General features: G+C 51.0%; 1 protein-coding gene across 1 annotated transcript in view; it reads right to left on the bottom strand.

Annotated features, from left to right (window-relative positions):
• PANX1 (pannexin 1) overlaps positions 1–16,906 on the bottom strand; it is a 38,595-nt gene that overhangs the window by 10,672 nt on the left and 11,017 nt on the right. Inside the window, exon 2 of the mRNA XM_006741364.3 lies at positions 6,674–6,810. Coding sequence (XP_006741427.1) covers positions 6,674–6,810 — 137 coding nt within the window. The remainder of the gene's footprint in view (positions 1–6,673; positions 6,811–16,906) is intronic.

The following is a 16,906-nucleotide window of genomic DNA, read 5'->3' as shown; positions in this document are numbered from 1 at the left end:
ACGGATGTAAGAGCCACAGAGCGCAAGGAGCAGACACTGCCCACTTGGAACTGACGGATGGAAAAGGGAAGAACAGATGCTAATTCTGGGTTTCTAGCTTATGCAAGGGTGTGGATGGTAGTATCATTAGTTGAGCTAAAGAAACAAGAAGGAACGGATTCCAAGCAGAGGGGAGTGAGGTGGGAGGTGGACCCGAGGAGATGAGAGCTTGTGAACGTAAGATACCCATACTCAAGAACTCAAATCCTAGTGGAGATGTGCAGTAGGCAGCTGAAAATAAAGGGGAAAAATCTGGCTGACCTTACGATTCAGGATTTTGTAGCACACAGAGATGGTCGAAGCCAAGAATGGCTGGGCTCATCCAAGGAGAATGTGTAGGAGGGGCCAAGAGGGGCAGGGAGGGACACGGGATCCTGACCTGAGGGTCTGGCAAAAAGAGAATGCTGGAAGAGATGGGAAGTAATGGTCTGAACGCAGGAAGCAGGTAAACCAAGAACAAACTGCACCGGGGAAGTGGTATAAAAAGACACATGGAAGATGTCTGCTCTTGGCCGCGTCCTGTTCAGACAGTAATCACTTTGAAGATAATCCCAAATTTAAGAAGTCTCGAATGTAGGGCTACGCAGAAAGGCTAGTGCATCCAGGAGCAGCTTACAGACGACAGAGAAGAAAGGGAGGTACTCCATTCTACTCTGCACTCAAGGAAGACACCCGATACCTATCTCCAGGCTTCATGACTCATGACATTCGGGGAGGGTCCTGGCACGAGGAGAGACCTAGGGAAGACAGGATGGTAAGCAGAGCATTTGTGTGTGGAAGCAGAAAGAGACTCCTGACAGCAGAATCAGAACCAAGTCATGAGGAAGCAAGGACAAATGCTCCTAAAGATCTGTATGAAAATGGAACGAACTGTTCTGGGAGGCAGGGAGTTCCCTTTCAATGAATCATCTGGGAGGCCTTTAGAATTCTCCATCAGGGGCAGGCAAACTTTTTCCTGCCAAGGGCCAGACAGTAAATGTCTGTGAGCCAGAGGACCCCTGGTGCATACGTGAGAGCAGATGCAGGGAATGTGTAAAGGAATGGGCATGGCCATGTGCCACTAAAACTCTTCACAGAAATAGGTGATGGAGGGGCTGGATTTGGCTGGAGCATGGACGTTAGAGTTTGTCAGTCCCTTGGTCTGGATCCTTGTTTCCCAGAGAGTGGTCCACAGAGCAGCAACTTCAGGATCACCTGGGCAACTGCTGGGAAGAATGCAGGCCCCATCAGACCTAGAGAACCTGAGTCTACGTCTCCACAGGGTCCCAGATGACTTAGGGGCACAAAGAGTTGGCGAAACACTGGTCTAGATGAGTGGTGCCCATAGGGGAGCCCAAGGCAAGCCAGCAGTATCAACATCTCCTGGAGAGCTGAAGAAAACCAGACTCCTGGCCCTCAGGATCCTGAATTTTCACAAACTGCCCCCTCCACCTCCCACCCAGGGTAATGCTAAGGTTTGGAAACCTCTGGTCTGGGAGTCTCAGAGGATCCCTCCAAACTAAGTTTCAGTGAATCCACTTAAAGATTTGTCCATTCTGTTAATTTTATTTTCTTGTTCTGTGGCTTTTTTTTTTTCAGTCAAAATCTTGCTTTCCTGTTTCAGAACATAAAAATCATGCCTAGCAGCTGCCTACATTATGAACTTGAACAAATAACAGAACACTCAAAAAAAAAAAAAAAAAAAGGCCCGTTATCAAAGAGTCCTAGAGCACCACCTGCCGGTCCCCCTGAGTGCACACACATTTCCACAAAAACCGTTCCTTGGCGCTACTGGAGGCCACCAGAAGTAAGTGGAGGAGGAAGAGGGAGGGAGACGTGAAGAAGTAGCGGGGAAGAAATCACAACACTGATTATGCCAGGCCCACAAACTTCACACTGACATACACTTAAATATTCCAGTGAGTAATTTCTTTGGGGGGAGTTTGGGCCTCCTGGGTTTAAGTCTGGCGTCAGAACTGAGTCGAGAAGCACTCCCATAAACCCTGTGCCCCTAACGCCCTCACCCTGGATCTGAGCAGGACATACGAATTGCTTCCACTGCCCCAGGGGCACGCTGCTGCCTGAGACACGGGCGTGGGCTCTTCCTGCAGGGAACCTGCAGGCTTAGAAATAAAGAATCACTTCAACAGAATTAAGGCGAGTATCTGCCACCTCCCATGGTTGCTCCAGGAACAGCACAGGCTGCTCTGGGAACAGACAAGAGAGACCAGAGTGCGGTGCAGCTGATGTTTTGCTCGGCCAGCACCCCAGTTTTGGGATCTGACTGCCTGGAGGCAGGCTGTGCGGTCTACTGTCCACACAGCGGCCTCAGGGTCTTACTTTGTGTTGACCCCGCCCGGCCCCGAAAGCGATTAGACTTGGCAACAACCCTCAGTCTAGAGGTTCAGAGGAAGCTTCCAGGTGGACTGGACATTTAAGCTGAGACCAGAACAGCACATTAGGAGGTCGGCGGATTAGAGGGGAGGGGCCATCAGGGAAGGTTTTTCAAAGGCAGGTGAGTGTGAGACAGCCAAGACACGTGAGAACTACAGGAAGTCAGGGTCCCCGAGGCCCAGGGGTGGTGGGGATGGCCTGGCGGTGAGGCTGGGGTAGGGGGGTTCGCAGGGGCCAGTGGGAGGGAGAACCGTGGTAGCCAAAATAGCTTGACTTCTAAAAGAAATCTAGACATTGTGTAGGGACATTGGAGGGTTCTGTTTAGGGAAAGGACAGTAAGGCAAGAAAAAGAGCGGGTACAGTTAGTGGGAAGGGGCAAAGGGGGAGTACGAGTGAGGGCAGCAGGAGAGCGCACGGCAGGAGTCCAGGAGAGAAATGGCACGGGCGGGGCTGGGGACCCCGCGACACAAGAGCCCGTGGGAAAGCACGACCGCTGGGCTGGGTGGCTGACACGATGGAGCAGGGAGACAACAGCAAAGCGGCCCTCAGATTTCTGGCTGAGGGAATAGGGCAGACAGTGATGGGCACAGTGGGGCCGGGCAGGGAACATGTGCTGGAGGCATGCGCTAGGTCTTTGGGTGCACGAGCTCAGGGCGCAGCTGGGGGTCGGATCTGGAGCTCAGGAGGGGCGGGGGTTGCAGACGAAGACCCAGGTGCTGATGGCAGAGAGGAGGAAGCCAAGACAGATGCCGGGTGAGGTGATCCAGGGAGAGGGGTGGCGTGAGAAAGGGAGGGGCCTAGGACAGAGCCCCGGAGGAACCCCAACTTCTCAGTGATGGGCAAAGGAGGAGTTCACCAAGGAGAACCTGCCCCAGGAGTCCAGAGCGCTTCTGCAGAATGAGGGCATGGCCCACAGGACTGCACGGCTGAGAGAAGGCAAGTGGGATAAGCCCCCCCACCCCGCCCTGGGGGAGAGGCAAGCATTTACGCAGCAGCATAGGAGATGCCAGGGATGTGGGGAGAGCGCTCGGGTGGACAGATGTGCCAAAACGTGCATGAGGAGAGAGCCCGCGGGAAGGGAAGGCTGAGGATGCAGAGGACAAAGACGGGGATGCGGTGTGTCTGCAACCAGGGGGATGGGGGGTCCAGAACACAGGGGTCCAGCCATCGGTCAGGAGGGGTGGGGGCCTCTTCCATTTCTCGGAAGGGAAGGAAACTGCTGGGGCTGCCCTGGCGATGTCTGGCAGGAAGCTGGGGCTGTTCTCACGTCAGAGCTTCCATTTTCTCTGAAAGTGGCAGGGAGGGCCTCAGAGGGTAGGAGGTGGTGGTGGGGAGTGGGATGCCCTACTGTAGTTCCAGGTAATGACGAACTCAGAGCGCGGCGGCCACGGGAGTGGAGGACACACGGAGAAGGGGGCAAAGTCCTCAGAGAGCAGACCGAGGGCCCATGCCAGCTCGGCAATCCTGAGTCCACGGAATGTGGAGAGGCCAGAAGAAAACCATCAGGAAGAACTCTGTTGAGAAGGAATCCGGCAGCCCCACGCCCAGGTACAGGCCCACAAGACCTGCAGGCAGGGCCTTGCACAGATCCCTGTCCTCCCGTGTTCGCGGCAGCATTCACCGCGAGAGCCGTGAGGCAGAAGCCGCCCAGGGGCCCACGGAGAGATGCGTGGACACACAAGACACAGTCAACACATGAGACAGAGTATGACTCAGCTTTAAAAAGGGAGGGAATTCTGATCATGCGATGACGTGAGCAAAACCTGAACACATTATGCGGAGTGAAATAAGCCAGATGTAAAAGGGCACATCCCATAGGAATGCAGCTACAGGAGGGCCCTGGGAGGGTGGACAGAAGACAGACAACGGACAGTGGGGGCCGGGAAACACAGGGAGTCAGTGTTTGACGGGTACAGAGTTTCAGTTTGGGAAGGCGAGAAAGGTCAGATGGATCTTGGCAATGGTCGCACATAACTTAACGCCACTCAACTGCACACCTGAGAACGGCTAGGAAGGTAAGTTTTAGGTGGTGTGTATTTTATCACAATTAAGCAAAACACCGGAAGAAGAAATCGGTGTGGAAACAAAGCAGCTACAATCACAGAGTCTGGCCGGGCCAACAACGCCTCTGTTATGAAGACACCAGTCACAGTGGATTAGGGGCCCACCCCTACTCTGGTAGGACCTCACCTTAACTAATTCCACCTGCAACAACCCTATTACCACAAAAGGTCCCATTCGAGGGTACAGGTGTTAGGACATCAATACGTCTTTTAAGGGATACAATTCAACATATAACACCACCCAAAGGAAGACTCGGTTTTCTTGTACATTGGTTATTTTTTTATCGACTGCTGAAGTTACACATGAAAAACTGGACAAGAATTTGAGGCTCTGGATGAAGTTACCTGCCTCTGGAGAAGATTTATTCCTGCTGCTGGCTGGCGGGCAGACTAGAGATGCTGACCATCCTCCTATCTCCTCATTCCATCAGTACTGAAATGATTCAAACCAGGACTCTAGTCCCCATAAGGGCTGGTCTCATTTAGGATCATCCCTTACTCCCCAGGAACAGACTTTCAAGCCACGGGTGTTGACCAGGGTCCTTCCAACTTAGCTGGTCCCAACTTTAATTTCTGTCCCCAGCCCTATGAATCTGGAAAGATCTCTCAGCCAAACTTCCATCCAAATAAGCTGGACTGCCACCACCAGAAAGAGAGCTCCCCAGTCTCTCACTGACACTGGAGACTGAAGGCTTGGCTGCCCCCACTGCTCCACATGGTCTCTCCTTCTGTAGTGCAGGGGGGCTGGACAGCCAGGGACCTGACTCTAGTCTTACAGCCAGCAACTAGTCCTGCTCCCCAGCTTGCTCTCTCTAGGTGCCCTTCACCTTACACTACAGCAAAATCCTTGAGTTTCTTCCTTCTCTAAAAGTTTCACAATCTCTACCGTCCCTGCCAGCTCTTATACTGGGTGAGCCAGATTATACATTCTTCTTCTGTGGCTCCGTTAATGCCCAGCCCGGCGACCAGTTACAACCTCCCTTTTCCTAAGAGCATCGTGACAAAGGCACGTAAGCTGTAACAGCATGGATTTCGACTCGCAAACAAGGCTGTTCAGCTTCTGGAACTATGGCCATTCATAGCATTATTGGTTGGCCTGGCTACTGAGACATGCAGAGTTGACGGGGACCCAATGGACGCTAAGGCTAAATGTCGAAGAGAAAAGCCCAACCCCAAAGAAGAAAGAAGTCATTGTAGGGCATCACTGTGCCTGATGGCATGCAAAAAATAAACTGGGGCAGAGGCCTGAGTCATAGCAAAGGACTTAAACTGTTCTTTTTTAGAAAGAAGGACGTATGTTCAACAATAGGTCAAGGCTGGAGACAGTCAAACTTCAGCCTTTGGCTCTTCAGAAAATAAAATAGCATGCTTTCCTCAAGGGGGGGGAAAAGCAGAAGAAACACAAATCTTCTATTTATCTTCATGATGGACAAAAGAACCAGTGATTGAAAATAATAACAGGCTGACGCAGAGTCCTACTTCTCTGTGCACAGAGAAGACCTACTGGAGCCACTTCATTACACAGAGAACGTTCTCCTGCACAAACCTGGCCAACTCCAGCTCAAGTTCCCCACTGCCCATCCTCTCCGCACCTCCACCTCCACCACTCCCCTGACACGGAGCTCCTGACTGTCTGCACCTCTCCTCTGCCGGACACAGGCATTGCCCTCGTCGTGTGCCTCCACAGTATCTGGCCCCAGCAGAAAGCAAAGGAATCTGTCCCAGGCTGGGTTGCAGCCAACACCCCCAGAGAGAGTCGTCACCAGGCTTCCTGATGTTCTAGCAACACACTGTCTAGAAGAAACTGAAGTGTATGCTGGCCCTTACTGTTCCCAAGGTACCCTGTGAGCACTGAAAAGGCAGCGGCCAAAGCTAGGTTTGAGTACTAGCTCTGCCCCCGTCTAACACTGCCCACCCGGGCATCCAAAACGCACCGGGAGCCTACTCTGCGCCAGACGCTGCTGGGCAGTACGGGTAGGAAGGGGACTAAGACACAAGAGGCACCCCCTTTTAGGTACGGAGCTAAAATCCGAAGAGTGCCTCAGCTTCCTCAGCGGCTAGTGAAGGTGCTGGACCAAGTCATGTCTGAGGTCTCTTTATGACCCACATGCCCATGCTGCGGGCTGGCCATGGTCTCTGGGCCCCCGTTCCCACATCTACAGAGCGGACAGGTGAGATTCGCAAGCGTCCCCGGTTACCTTATGCAGACACAGCGGAAGGCGTCCGGCATCGCCCTGCAAGGAGGCCTGCTGAACGGCAGCCCAACAGTACGAATCCACGAAGGCAGCCTGTCGCCAGGAGAAGGAACTTGGGGAGAAACAGCTTATCTGGGTACCTGAGAAGCAAAAACAGTGCCAAATAAATGTGAGTGCGGGGTCCGGACCTGCCCCCGCCGCCCCCCAGCCCTCCCTCCCGTGTCAGTGAAGTCATGGAGCACCACGCCAGGCATAGGTCAGAGCTAAAACCCAGCGCCCAGGTTCGTATTTAGGCTATCAGAGAGACTTTCGGCCGACGCTGGCAGCTTGGGCTCAGCTGGGGAAAGCTCTGGGAAGAAGTGAAACCACCATAAAAAGAAAAAACGGCCAGGAAAAGAACCAGGGCCCAAAGCGTCGCAGGGAGACATGAACAGGGTTGCTTGAATGTGGGTGAGGACTGAGAAGAGGGAGGGGTTACAGGGCAGGGGCAGGGGGAGGAGGGTCGATCAGAAATCTGGACTAGAGGAGGAGTCCTTCAGAACAGAGAAGTCAGGGGGCGCCTGGGTGGCTCAGTTGGTTAAGCTTCTGCCTTCGGCTCAGTTCATGGTCCCAGGGTCCTGGGATGGAGCCCCGTGTCAGGTTCCCTGCTCGGCAGAAAGCCTGCTTCTCCCTCTCCCACTTCCCCTCCTTGTGTTCCCTCTCTCGCTCTCTGACAAATAAATAAATAAAATCTTTAAAAAAAAGAACAGAGAAGTCAGAACTTCGAGCCTGATGAGGGGAAGGCCAAAGGAACATCTGGTGGTAAGTCACCGGATGGCAAATCAGCAGTTTTCTGTCTCCTCCAAGAAAAAAGGCGGCGGCATGGGCGAAAGCACAGGCCAAGCGGGAGCGTGCAGACCCGCAGACAGGGGCACGGGTGTGGGGTGGGCCGGGGGGAGGCGCGCGGGAGTGTGAGCTCGGCAGGTGCAGGGGACCTGCGGCTCAGGCCCAGAGCAGCCACGCCGTCTTCTGTACCCCGCGCGGCCAGACAGATGCTAAGGGCTTGGGCTCTGGTGCTGGTTCTATTCAAACCCAACCCTGCCACTCACAGCTGGGTGACCTCAGGTCACTCCACCTTCCGAAGCCAAGGCTCTCCAAGCGGACACTGGCATCCCCGTCTGCATTCTCAGTACACTGCCTGGTTCCCAGCAGTCGCTCAGTAAGTACTACATTCTTCTGTATGAAGTAACTAGCAGGTGCTGTGATTGCTTGGGAGAGTGGGGGCATGCCCACCCTCGACAGAGGGGAAAGGGATGGCAGGAAGGCACTCAGGTGGACTTCCCTAGCCTCTGGGACAGAAAAAGCCCCAAAGGGTCAGCTCCCTCTGGGGAGGAGGTGGGATTTATACTTGTGGCAGGACAGGGCAGTAACGGGGATGTTGTCCAGGGAGCAGATTCTTGTGGTGGCGGAGGTACAATGGGCCCAGAGCACCCCCCCGCATCGGAGACTTCTATGCCCGCGGACATCAAGAAAAGACTTCTCGGCAAGAGCCCTTAGAGGAGATGGCTATGAAAAGTCACATGCCATCCGAAAATGTCCAATAATAGGGTAAGTTCTTGCCATCTAGGAATGGCTTAAACATGAGTTGGGGGTAGGTCATGGATTTCCAGGACCTCTCAATTCTCGTATCCCATTAAACTTGAGTTCTTGCATTTTATAAAAATAGGGTAGTCAGAACAGCACTGAGCCACCGGGCTAACTTCACAAAGCTCTTGCGTTAGCATGACTTTGCTAAATGCTGCCCAGGCGGTCCCACCCACCCAGGCTTACTGAGCACAGCCACAGACACACAGGAGGGAGAAACAGGCCCAGGGTTAGACATGGATGAGTGACTGGCCCAGAGAAGAGTATCCAAGTGCTTTCTCACGAAAATGGACCGTGCTAGTAGGATTTCATGAAAATCTGTCTGGCCTGTATATCCTTTAGGTATAGTCCTCACTGTGCACATAGCCAACACATCATAACATTCTTTCTATAGGAAAATGTGCTGCCAAGTCCTGTCTTGGGACCTCCAAAACCTCCCCCAAGGCACTGGTGGGAAGTGCCAGAGCATAAATAACTAAACTTTTTACACCAAAGCTTTTGCAAAAGAGGAAAAAAGAAAATATAATTGAGTCTAGAGAGATGGAAACTGGGGCAGCGCTGAGCTCAAAAGTAAATGTTCTTCATCTGGAATGGAAGGTCAGAAGAAAAGACAACAGACAACCAATATTCACGGAACACTAAGCAGCCCTTAACTCATTGCCTCATTTCAACCTCACAGCTAAATCAGAGAGAGAGGGAGAAAATGAGATCTTCTCTTCCTTTTACCCTGGATGAAACCAAAGCACAAAGTAACCCCTACCCAAGCTAGTAACTGGTAACAGCAGAATTTTGATCCCTCAGTCTCTTAAAACACTCCTCTCTAGGCCAGTTGCTGCAGCGAGGGCACACTGGGGAGGTCCCAGGAGCCAGGGTCTGTCAGAAAGGAGGTGGTTTGAGCAAGGGGTCCCTCCAAGTGACCAGGAGGGGCAGAGCTTCCTGGGAAGAGTCAAGGACAAATCCAGGAAAGGAAACAGATCAAGCCCCGAGGGGTACTTCCAGGCCAGAAATGAGAAACCAGGTTAGTCCAGAGCCAGGAAGCAGCAGGAGCCAAACTGGTGGGAGTGGAAAAGGGCAGAGCAGGACGGTGCGGGGGCCGCTGCGAGCTGGGCTGTGCAGTCCTGCACCTCCACCGGCGGGGACTAGCCCAGCCTGGCTTCCAGGCACACCTGGCAGGTGCTCAGCTGTTGCCGGAGCCTAGGACACTCGAGACCTGGGCCATCCTGACTCACCTCTCCAAACATACTTCCACCACCTCTATCTCATTTAGTCTTCAAAATGATATTGGGAAATAAGTAAGGTGCTTTGCATATTTTCCTAGCGGTCTCCAGTACAGAAAGCTTCCAGGTTCTCCCTCTTCCTCTGTTTTAAACTGTTTGCCAGATTATTCATCCTAAAAGCCCAGTTCTGGTCTTCACACTCTCTTGGCTCAACATTTTTTTGCTGGTTCCCGCCGCCCAGGGCACAAATCCAAACTGATGCTCCAATCCAACCCAATTATTGCTGTGGCTTGCACAGGCCTGATTTGTTCCTAAAATCTGTGCCTTTCCTCACACTAGTCCCTCTGCACGGGGGGCCCTCTGTTCCGTACTTGTTTGTTAAGTTAATGCCCCATCCACACTGTCCACTGCCATGGGCCATCTTTCAAAGCCCAGCTCAGATGTCACCCTGTCCATGAAGCTTCCCCCCACGGAGCGACCCAAGCACTTTAAAGCCATCAGAGACATGCAGATAATCACCTCTGACCAGACTGTATAAACATGCACATGTGTCTTATGTCCTCCAGTCGTATCTCAACTCTCGACCAGCAGGACGGACACACGTACACACACACACACTGTCTTTCTGGCTCTCTCAACCTCACACAGCACCCTGTATCAAACAAGCGACACCCGTCTGCAGCTTTCAACGGTTCGGACAACTGTCATAAGTACTGTCTCAATCAAGCATCCCGGTAAGACAGCACCGCCCCACTGGACAGTTGAGCAAATGGAGCCCGCAGCTGGCCCACAGCCGGCCCGCAGACGACCCGCATCTATCCCGCAGCGATCCCGCAGTCGACCCGCAGCGGACCCGCAGCGATCCCGCAGCGATCCCGCAGCCGACCCACAGGCACCTCCCACGCTCCTCCCGCTCCGCTCGGCGGTGGCGGGTGATGGCCGGATGAGCGCTCTGATTTCTGGGGAGTAGCTTTAGTGAGACATGAACTGCCTTCACACTGTACAGAAAGCAAGAAATGAGTTTCAGATTTACACCGGGAACAACAAAGAAGCATACCTTTGGACTTGCTGAGAGCGCAGAGGGAGCTGTGGGCTTTACATTTATGCGTCCGCCAGATGCGGTGAAAGATTGCGGGGAGGGAATGTGTGCTCACGTGCCCCGTGAACGTGCACGACACCTGCTAAGTGAGGGTCCCACGCCACCGACATCTCCCTGTCCGTTCACCCTCCGGCCCTAGCCTGGAGCCCAGGGGCAGGTCACACAGGCCCCGGTGTGGCAGCCCTGGTGGCCCTTGGCCCAGCTTACCCCTGCGCCCGCGGCCGCGGCAGAAGCAGCTGGTGGAGAACTCGAGAGCAGAGGCACCTGAGCGGGAACCGGAGCGGGGAGGGCAGGCCGGCCGCCAGCCCCTTCTCCCAGCACCAACACCAGCTGCACCTGCTCTGGCCTCATTTTCCTACTGCCTTTCTCTCTTTTCATGGCTTTCTGTTCATTTTTATGCGTTACTAACCTCCAGCTGCTTAGGAGGCCTGAGTTCTGCGCAAGCCGCAGGCCCACTTCTGACGGCCAGACACATCCACCCTCCCTGGGCGCTGCGCGGGGTGGGGTTAGCTGTCCGGCCCTGCGGCTTCGCACCACGGGCGAGCGCCCCGCACCGGCCCCGCGGCTTCACGCCACGGGCGAGCAAGCCGAGCCGTCCGCCTCTGCAGCTTCATGCCAAGGGCGAGCTCTCCGCGCCGGCCCCACGGCTTCACGCCACGGGCGACTGTCGGGTAGCATCGGAAGCAGGCCTCCTGACAAGTTAAGGATACTCATGCAAACCTCAGGTTTAACAAAATAAAAAGAAACAGAAAGATCTAGTTAACTGGCTAGGAGGACTTTCGAAGAACTTTGGAATGGAAGATTCTAAGCTGAAGGAACCAACACACTGAAGTGACTAAAGGGGCAGCGGAAGGCGGGCAAAGGCAACGACCCCTTGCTGTGCACTTCTACCCTGCTCTTCCAGAGGAGCAAAGTGAGGCACTGGGATCTCGTGGCTAGTGGGTTGCAGGGCTGGGATCTCTACCCAAGTCTCCATCTTTACCTTCCAAATACAAGAAAGAGGAGACAAAAAGCACTGGCTATGGAAGAAAGTGGGTCAGAGATGGTAGAACGAGAAGGAAGCGGCCAGGAGTTTCTGTGAGGGAAACAGTAAATCCTGGGGTGCTTATCCTGGGAGGCACAAAAAAAAAAAGAGTGTAATAATGATTAAATAAATTATAATCTTAGTATCTATATAGCATTTTAAAAATTTGCAAAATATTTCTATTTTGCAAACGAAAAATGAGTTCTAATTCACTTTAATGTAAATTATACACACACACAACTCACATGTACACACATGCAGATATGGGGATCCAGGTAGATCATAACACAACCTATAAAGCACTGAATTTGAATGTTCTGGCTAGATTTTAAGGTTGCCAAAAAACCCTGAGAACTATTATAAACTCTTGAGTTCAGTGAGAATAATCACAGAAAGAGGACCGTGAATGTGTGGAAAGAAAGAGATGGGTAGTGGTCAGCTCTTAAAAATAAACACAGAACAGTAAACAAGCACAAGAACGAAATCAGGTCTGACTCTGTTTATCTTTCACTCCAGTATAAGACTTGGATGAGCCAAAGGACCTGCCCCAGAGGGTCATTTCCTGCGAAATACCCACAGCTCCCAAGCATGATAAAATTCAGTAAGATTGCAAGAATCTTAGAATAGCATCTCTTTCTTAAAAAGAACCAAATTCCTCCCCTTTTGCCTCTCCAGGAGACATCAACCCAAAGCCATCTCTAGCTTCAGACAGCAAATACGTACATTCTGGAAGTCCCAAATGGTCTACTAGCACCTTCATTTGCAGGCACTGACCCCAAGGCACATATATGTTTCAAACCAGTGCGAAAATGTAAGAATGTCTATAGCCCACACTGACAAAGAAAAAAGGGGGGGTGGCACTGAATTGAAACAACAGTTTTCCGTTAAACCAAATTAACTCACCAGGTCTCTGTTTTCCACACCCCAAACCGACTTTTTTTTTTTTTTTTTAAAGAGAGGGAGGTGGGGCAGAAGAGGCAGAGGGAGAGGGAGAGAGAGAATCCCAAGCAGGCCCCATGCCCAGTGAAGAGCCTGACATGGGGCTCGCGCTCATGACCCCAAGACCATGACCTGAGCCAAAATCAAGAGTCGGACGCTTAACCAACTGAGCCACCCAGGCATGCCCCAAACCGGGCTTTTAAAGAGAACCCAACCAGGGCTAACACCAGCTAAGACAGGCATAATCAAGTGCCGTCTTGTAAATGAGTTCCGAGTCCCGAGGTACTTCACTACCCATCCCTGCAGTACAGAGCCAATGGTTTTCCCCCTTGGGACCCAACCAATTAGACAGAGGCCCCATTGGTGCACAACGCCCTCACTAAATGGACCGGAAGAACAGCCGGTACCTACCGACCTGTGGGCCAGGCTGGGTGACCCCTAGACCGCACAAAGGGAACACACGACCTAGCTGGTGAGCCTCAGACGAACGGAACCTACAAGGCTGCTTTCATTCAGTCCAGCATTGATGGCGTAAACAGCATAACAGAATCCAGCTTGCTAAGTGCAGCAGCAGCAGGAGAAAAGGAAGCTGGTCTCAGACCCCAGCTGCACGGAACCATGGGGCCAGATTACACCCAGAAGAAAAGACTGGAGAACTAAGTAGTGGTCTGAGCGGTTTCTTTCCTGTGGTGGAGAACCCAGAAAGTCTACACCACAGGAAAGAACAGCTTGTATAAACCTGGCATAAAACCTGACGACTATCCAGTGAATAAAATTTCTGTGACCTGGGTACCAGGGCAAAAAAGGCACAAAAAGAACTCAATGTCCTAGGAAAGAGGCAAAATAGTACTTAGTATATGTAAATGTTATTTTATTTTTAAAAATTTTAACATCTGAGATTAACTCAAATATACAGAAAATTATAGAAAATAATATAACAGACACTCCCCCTTTTTTAAATTAAGCATTTTATTTTTTTTCAGACCTACAGAGAAATTACAGGAATTTTACAATGATGTTCAACCATAAAAAGGAATTTCTGCCATGTTTCACATGGATGGAACTTGAGGGCATTCTGGTAAGTGACATAAGTCGGACAGAGAAAGACAAATACTGTATGATCTCACTTAGATGTTTTATCTAGTAAACTAGAAACAGAGAACAGTTTGGTAGTTGCCAGAGGTAAAACATGGGGGTGGGGTACATGAAATGGGTGAAAGTCGTCAAAGGGTACAAACTTCTGGCTATAAGATAAATAAGTCCTGGGGATATAATATATAGCACAGTGACTATAGTTAAAACTACAATACTGTATTATATACTTAAAAGCTGCTAATAACAAACAGATCTTAAAAGTTCTCATCACAAGAAAAAAGACCATGTGGGGTGATGGGTGTTAACTAAACTTACTGTGGTAATTATTTTACAATATATACGTCTGTGAAATCATTATGTAGTGTACCTTAAATTTATACAATGTTATAGGTCAGATATAGCTCAGTACAACTGGAAAAATGACATAAAATCTGTAAACACCATAAAATACAGTATCAGCATAAAAAAAAGAACATTACAGTGAAATCACAAATACTCACCCACTGTCAACATTCTGCCACATGTTCTCTCTATACATGTATACCTAATACATACATCTCTTTTTCTTCTTGAACTGCTTGTGAGTAAGTTGCAGCGGTTATGACCCTTTCTCTCAGAAGTGTGTATCTTTTAAGAACAAAACATTCCTATATGACCCAGCGCAATTATTGATTTTTTTTTTTTAAAGATGCAATACTGGGACCCCTGGGTGGCTCAGTCGGTTAAGCGTCTGCCTTCAGCTCAGGTCATGATCCCAGGGTCCTGGGATCGAGCCCCGCATCGGGCTCCCTGCTCAGTGGGGAGCCTGCTTCTCCCTCTCCCTCTGCCTGCCACTCCCCCTGCCTGTGTGCTCACTCTCTCTGTGTGTCAAAAAAATAAATAAAATCTTTAAAGATGCAATACTGCTATTGGTATTCGGATTTTCCCAACTCTCCTTTAGAGCAATTCTCCCCCCTCCAATCGGGCTCCAGTCCTGCACCAGACGCCATGCATTCAGATGTCACGTGTCTTTAGTCACCTTTCACCTCATCTGGAAGCGTTCCACAATCTTTCTCTGCCATCTGCAGCCCCTACGGGTGTGTGAGGCTCCCCTGATTTCTGTCCATCTGATTGTCCGTGCTCCGACCAGCTTCTGCATGACAGGCAGGACTCCCCCAGGAGGGCGCGGGTCCTCTGCAGGACACCCGGGGAGGCACTTAGCATCGGTTTCCTCCAGGGCCAGTGATGTCACATACGACAGCTACTTGCTCAAGCTGCTCTCAGGGCTCTTTCTCCCTGAGACAGAAGTTGTCTGTGTGGAGATCTCGGACTGTGGAAGTATTTGGTTCCCCAGCAAGCTTTTACCCGGTGGTGAATCAGACACTTCCATGGTGGGTGCAAAATGAAGGGTTTCCAACTTCATCCTTCCCTCTGCGTGTGTCAGTCAGCACTGTACTGGAAAGAGGAACTTCCCCTTCCCCCAATTTATGTTTTTTAGTACTAAGATGTGCTCATACAGCCTTATGTTTTTCAATATTTTGTCATCTGTTGCTCTTACTCATTTTGATGCACAAACCGTTTCCGACCCGCGCCATGCCCGTGGTTTCTGAGCACTCTGCACTTCGTGGCATGGATGTTCTGGGCTCCTCTTGTACTTTCCCTGCCCCAGCCCTGCCACTGGCCGTGTCTTCAGGGAGGAGCCCTTGGTTCCTTTTAGTAGGTAATACGATTCCTAAACCCAGGATATGGATGCAAGATGGGCTCACTGCTCCTAGCTGCCTTCAGCAGACACGGCGAGGAAACCCGTGTGTGTGTGTGTGTGTGTGTGTGTGTGTGAGAAACAGAGTTTATACTGAACATTCAAATTCCAATTTAACACCGCTGGCCTTCCCCCAGTCCGTATTTGTGTCTTCTATCTTTTACAGTGAGACCCCCTAGATTCCAAATATACCAAAATATACTCATTTTCTCAATCCTAAAATTCACACTGAATAATTGCAGAATTTTTAAAGCAAACATATCCTCTGATTTTCCTTTTAAGAGGTTTACTCTGGATGCTGTGTCCAAAACTGCCCATCCAGGGTCAAGAACAGAAGCAGACACTGGTCAGGAGTCTAGGAGACAGTATGAAGAAACAGTCACAGCACGCATCGGCCTCAAGTCTCTTCTGCTATTACCCCCAGGGCCCAGCCTGGTCCCGGCCAAAGGCATTGGGTCTGTGAAATGAAGAGCAATGTAAAAGGCTAGATGGAAGACAGAAAAAGAAATCAACACAAATGTCTCTACTATAATGCTATCGATATGTTAAAAAAGAATATTAGCGCTCTGCAAAATCACACAAAATCTGTACCTAGAGCACTAACCAAACAGCAACAATCCTGATAAAAACACACTAGGTGTGATGACAGGATATATAAGGAAGGCTGCTGAGTTATGTACACAAGAATAAAAAGCAAAATGCACAAAGTCCAGAGAGAACTGCCTGACAGCACTTTGAAAACACGGCACCTGGCCAATGGAGCCAGGAGGAAGAGCCTGGGGCGAATGGGCATCATGTACACGCCAAGGCATTAAGAACCGATGTGACTCCCTGTTACACTGGTATTCCCCTGTGTGCTGATCACATATAAGCTCCTTTCCATCACAGAATTGCCTACTAAAGGAGAACAGGAGTCATTTATTAAACACTGTGATCAAATAGGAATTAGAAGCTCTTGTTCAATCCAATAAAAGAGCCTATGGGCTAGTTATCATTTAGTCCCATCTGTCCGATGCAGAAATAAGGCTAAGAGTAACTTCCCAAGTCAGACCGCTAATACTTGGTATAGGGGCGACACAAGCCCACGTGTGTGGCCCTACTCCTTCCCCAGCATGACGGGAGCCTGCAAACGAGAGAGCAGGGAGGAGAGAGGGTGGAGGCACGGGGAGTGGAGAGGACAGGTGCAATACCAGGCCAGCCAACGACACAAGGGGAAGCAGGGAAGTGCCAGCCTCAATCTCCCCAGCAGCCTGGGCCTGAGCTCCAAGTTCATGAGAAAGTGTATTAAAAAACCACAGGGCCGGGCGGAGCAAGATGGCGGAGGAGTAGGAGACCTGGATTTCGTCTCCTCTCAGGAATTCAGCTGGATAGGGATCAAACCATTCTGAACACCTACAAACTCAACAGGAGATCGAAGAAAAGAATAGCAACAACTCTCTGAACAGAAAAGCGACCACTTTCTGGAAGGTAGGACGTGCGGAGAAGTGAATCCGAGGCGATA

Source organism: Leptonychotes weddellii, chromosome 11 (genome assembly GCF_054177405.1).
Source record: "Leptonychotes weddellii isolate Sample4059 chromosome 11, ASM5417740v2, whole genome shotgun sequence".
Taxonomy (NCBI): Eukaryota; Metazoa; Chordata; class Mammalia; order Carnivora; family Phocidae; genus Leptonychotes; species Leptonychotes weddellii.
Note: the sequence above shows the minus strand (reverse complement) of the source record. Positions and strands in the feature narration are given on the sequence as shown.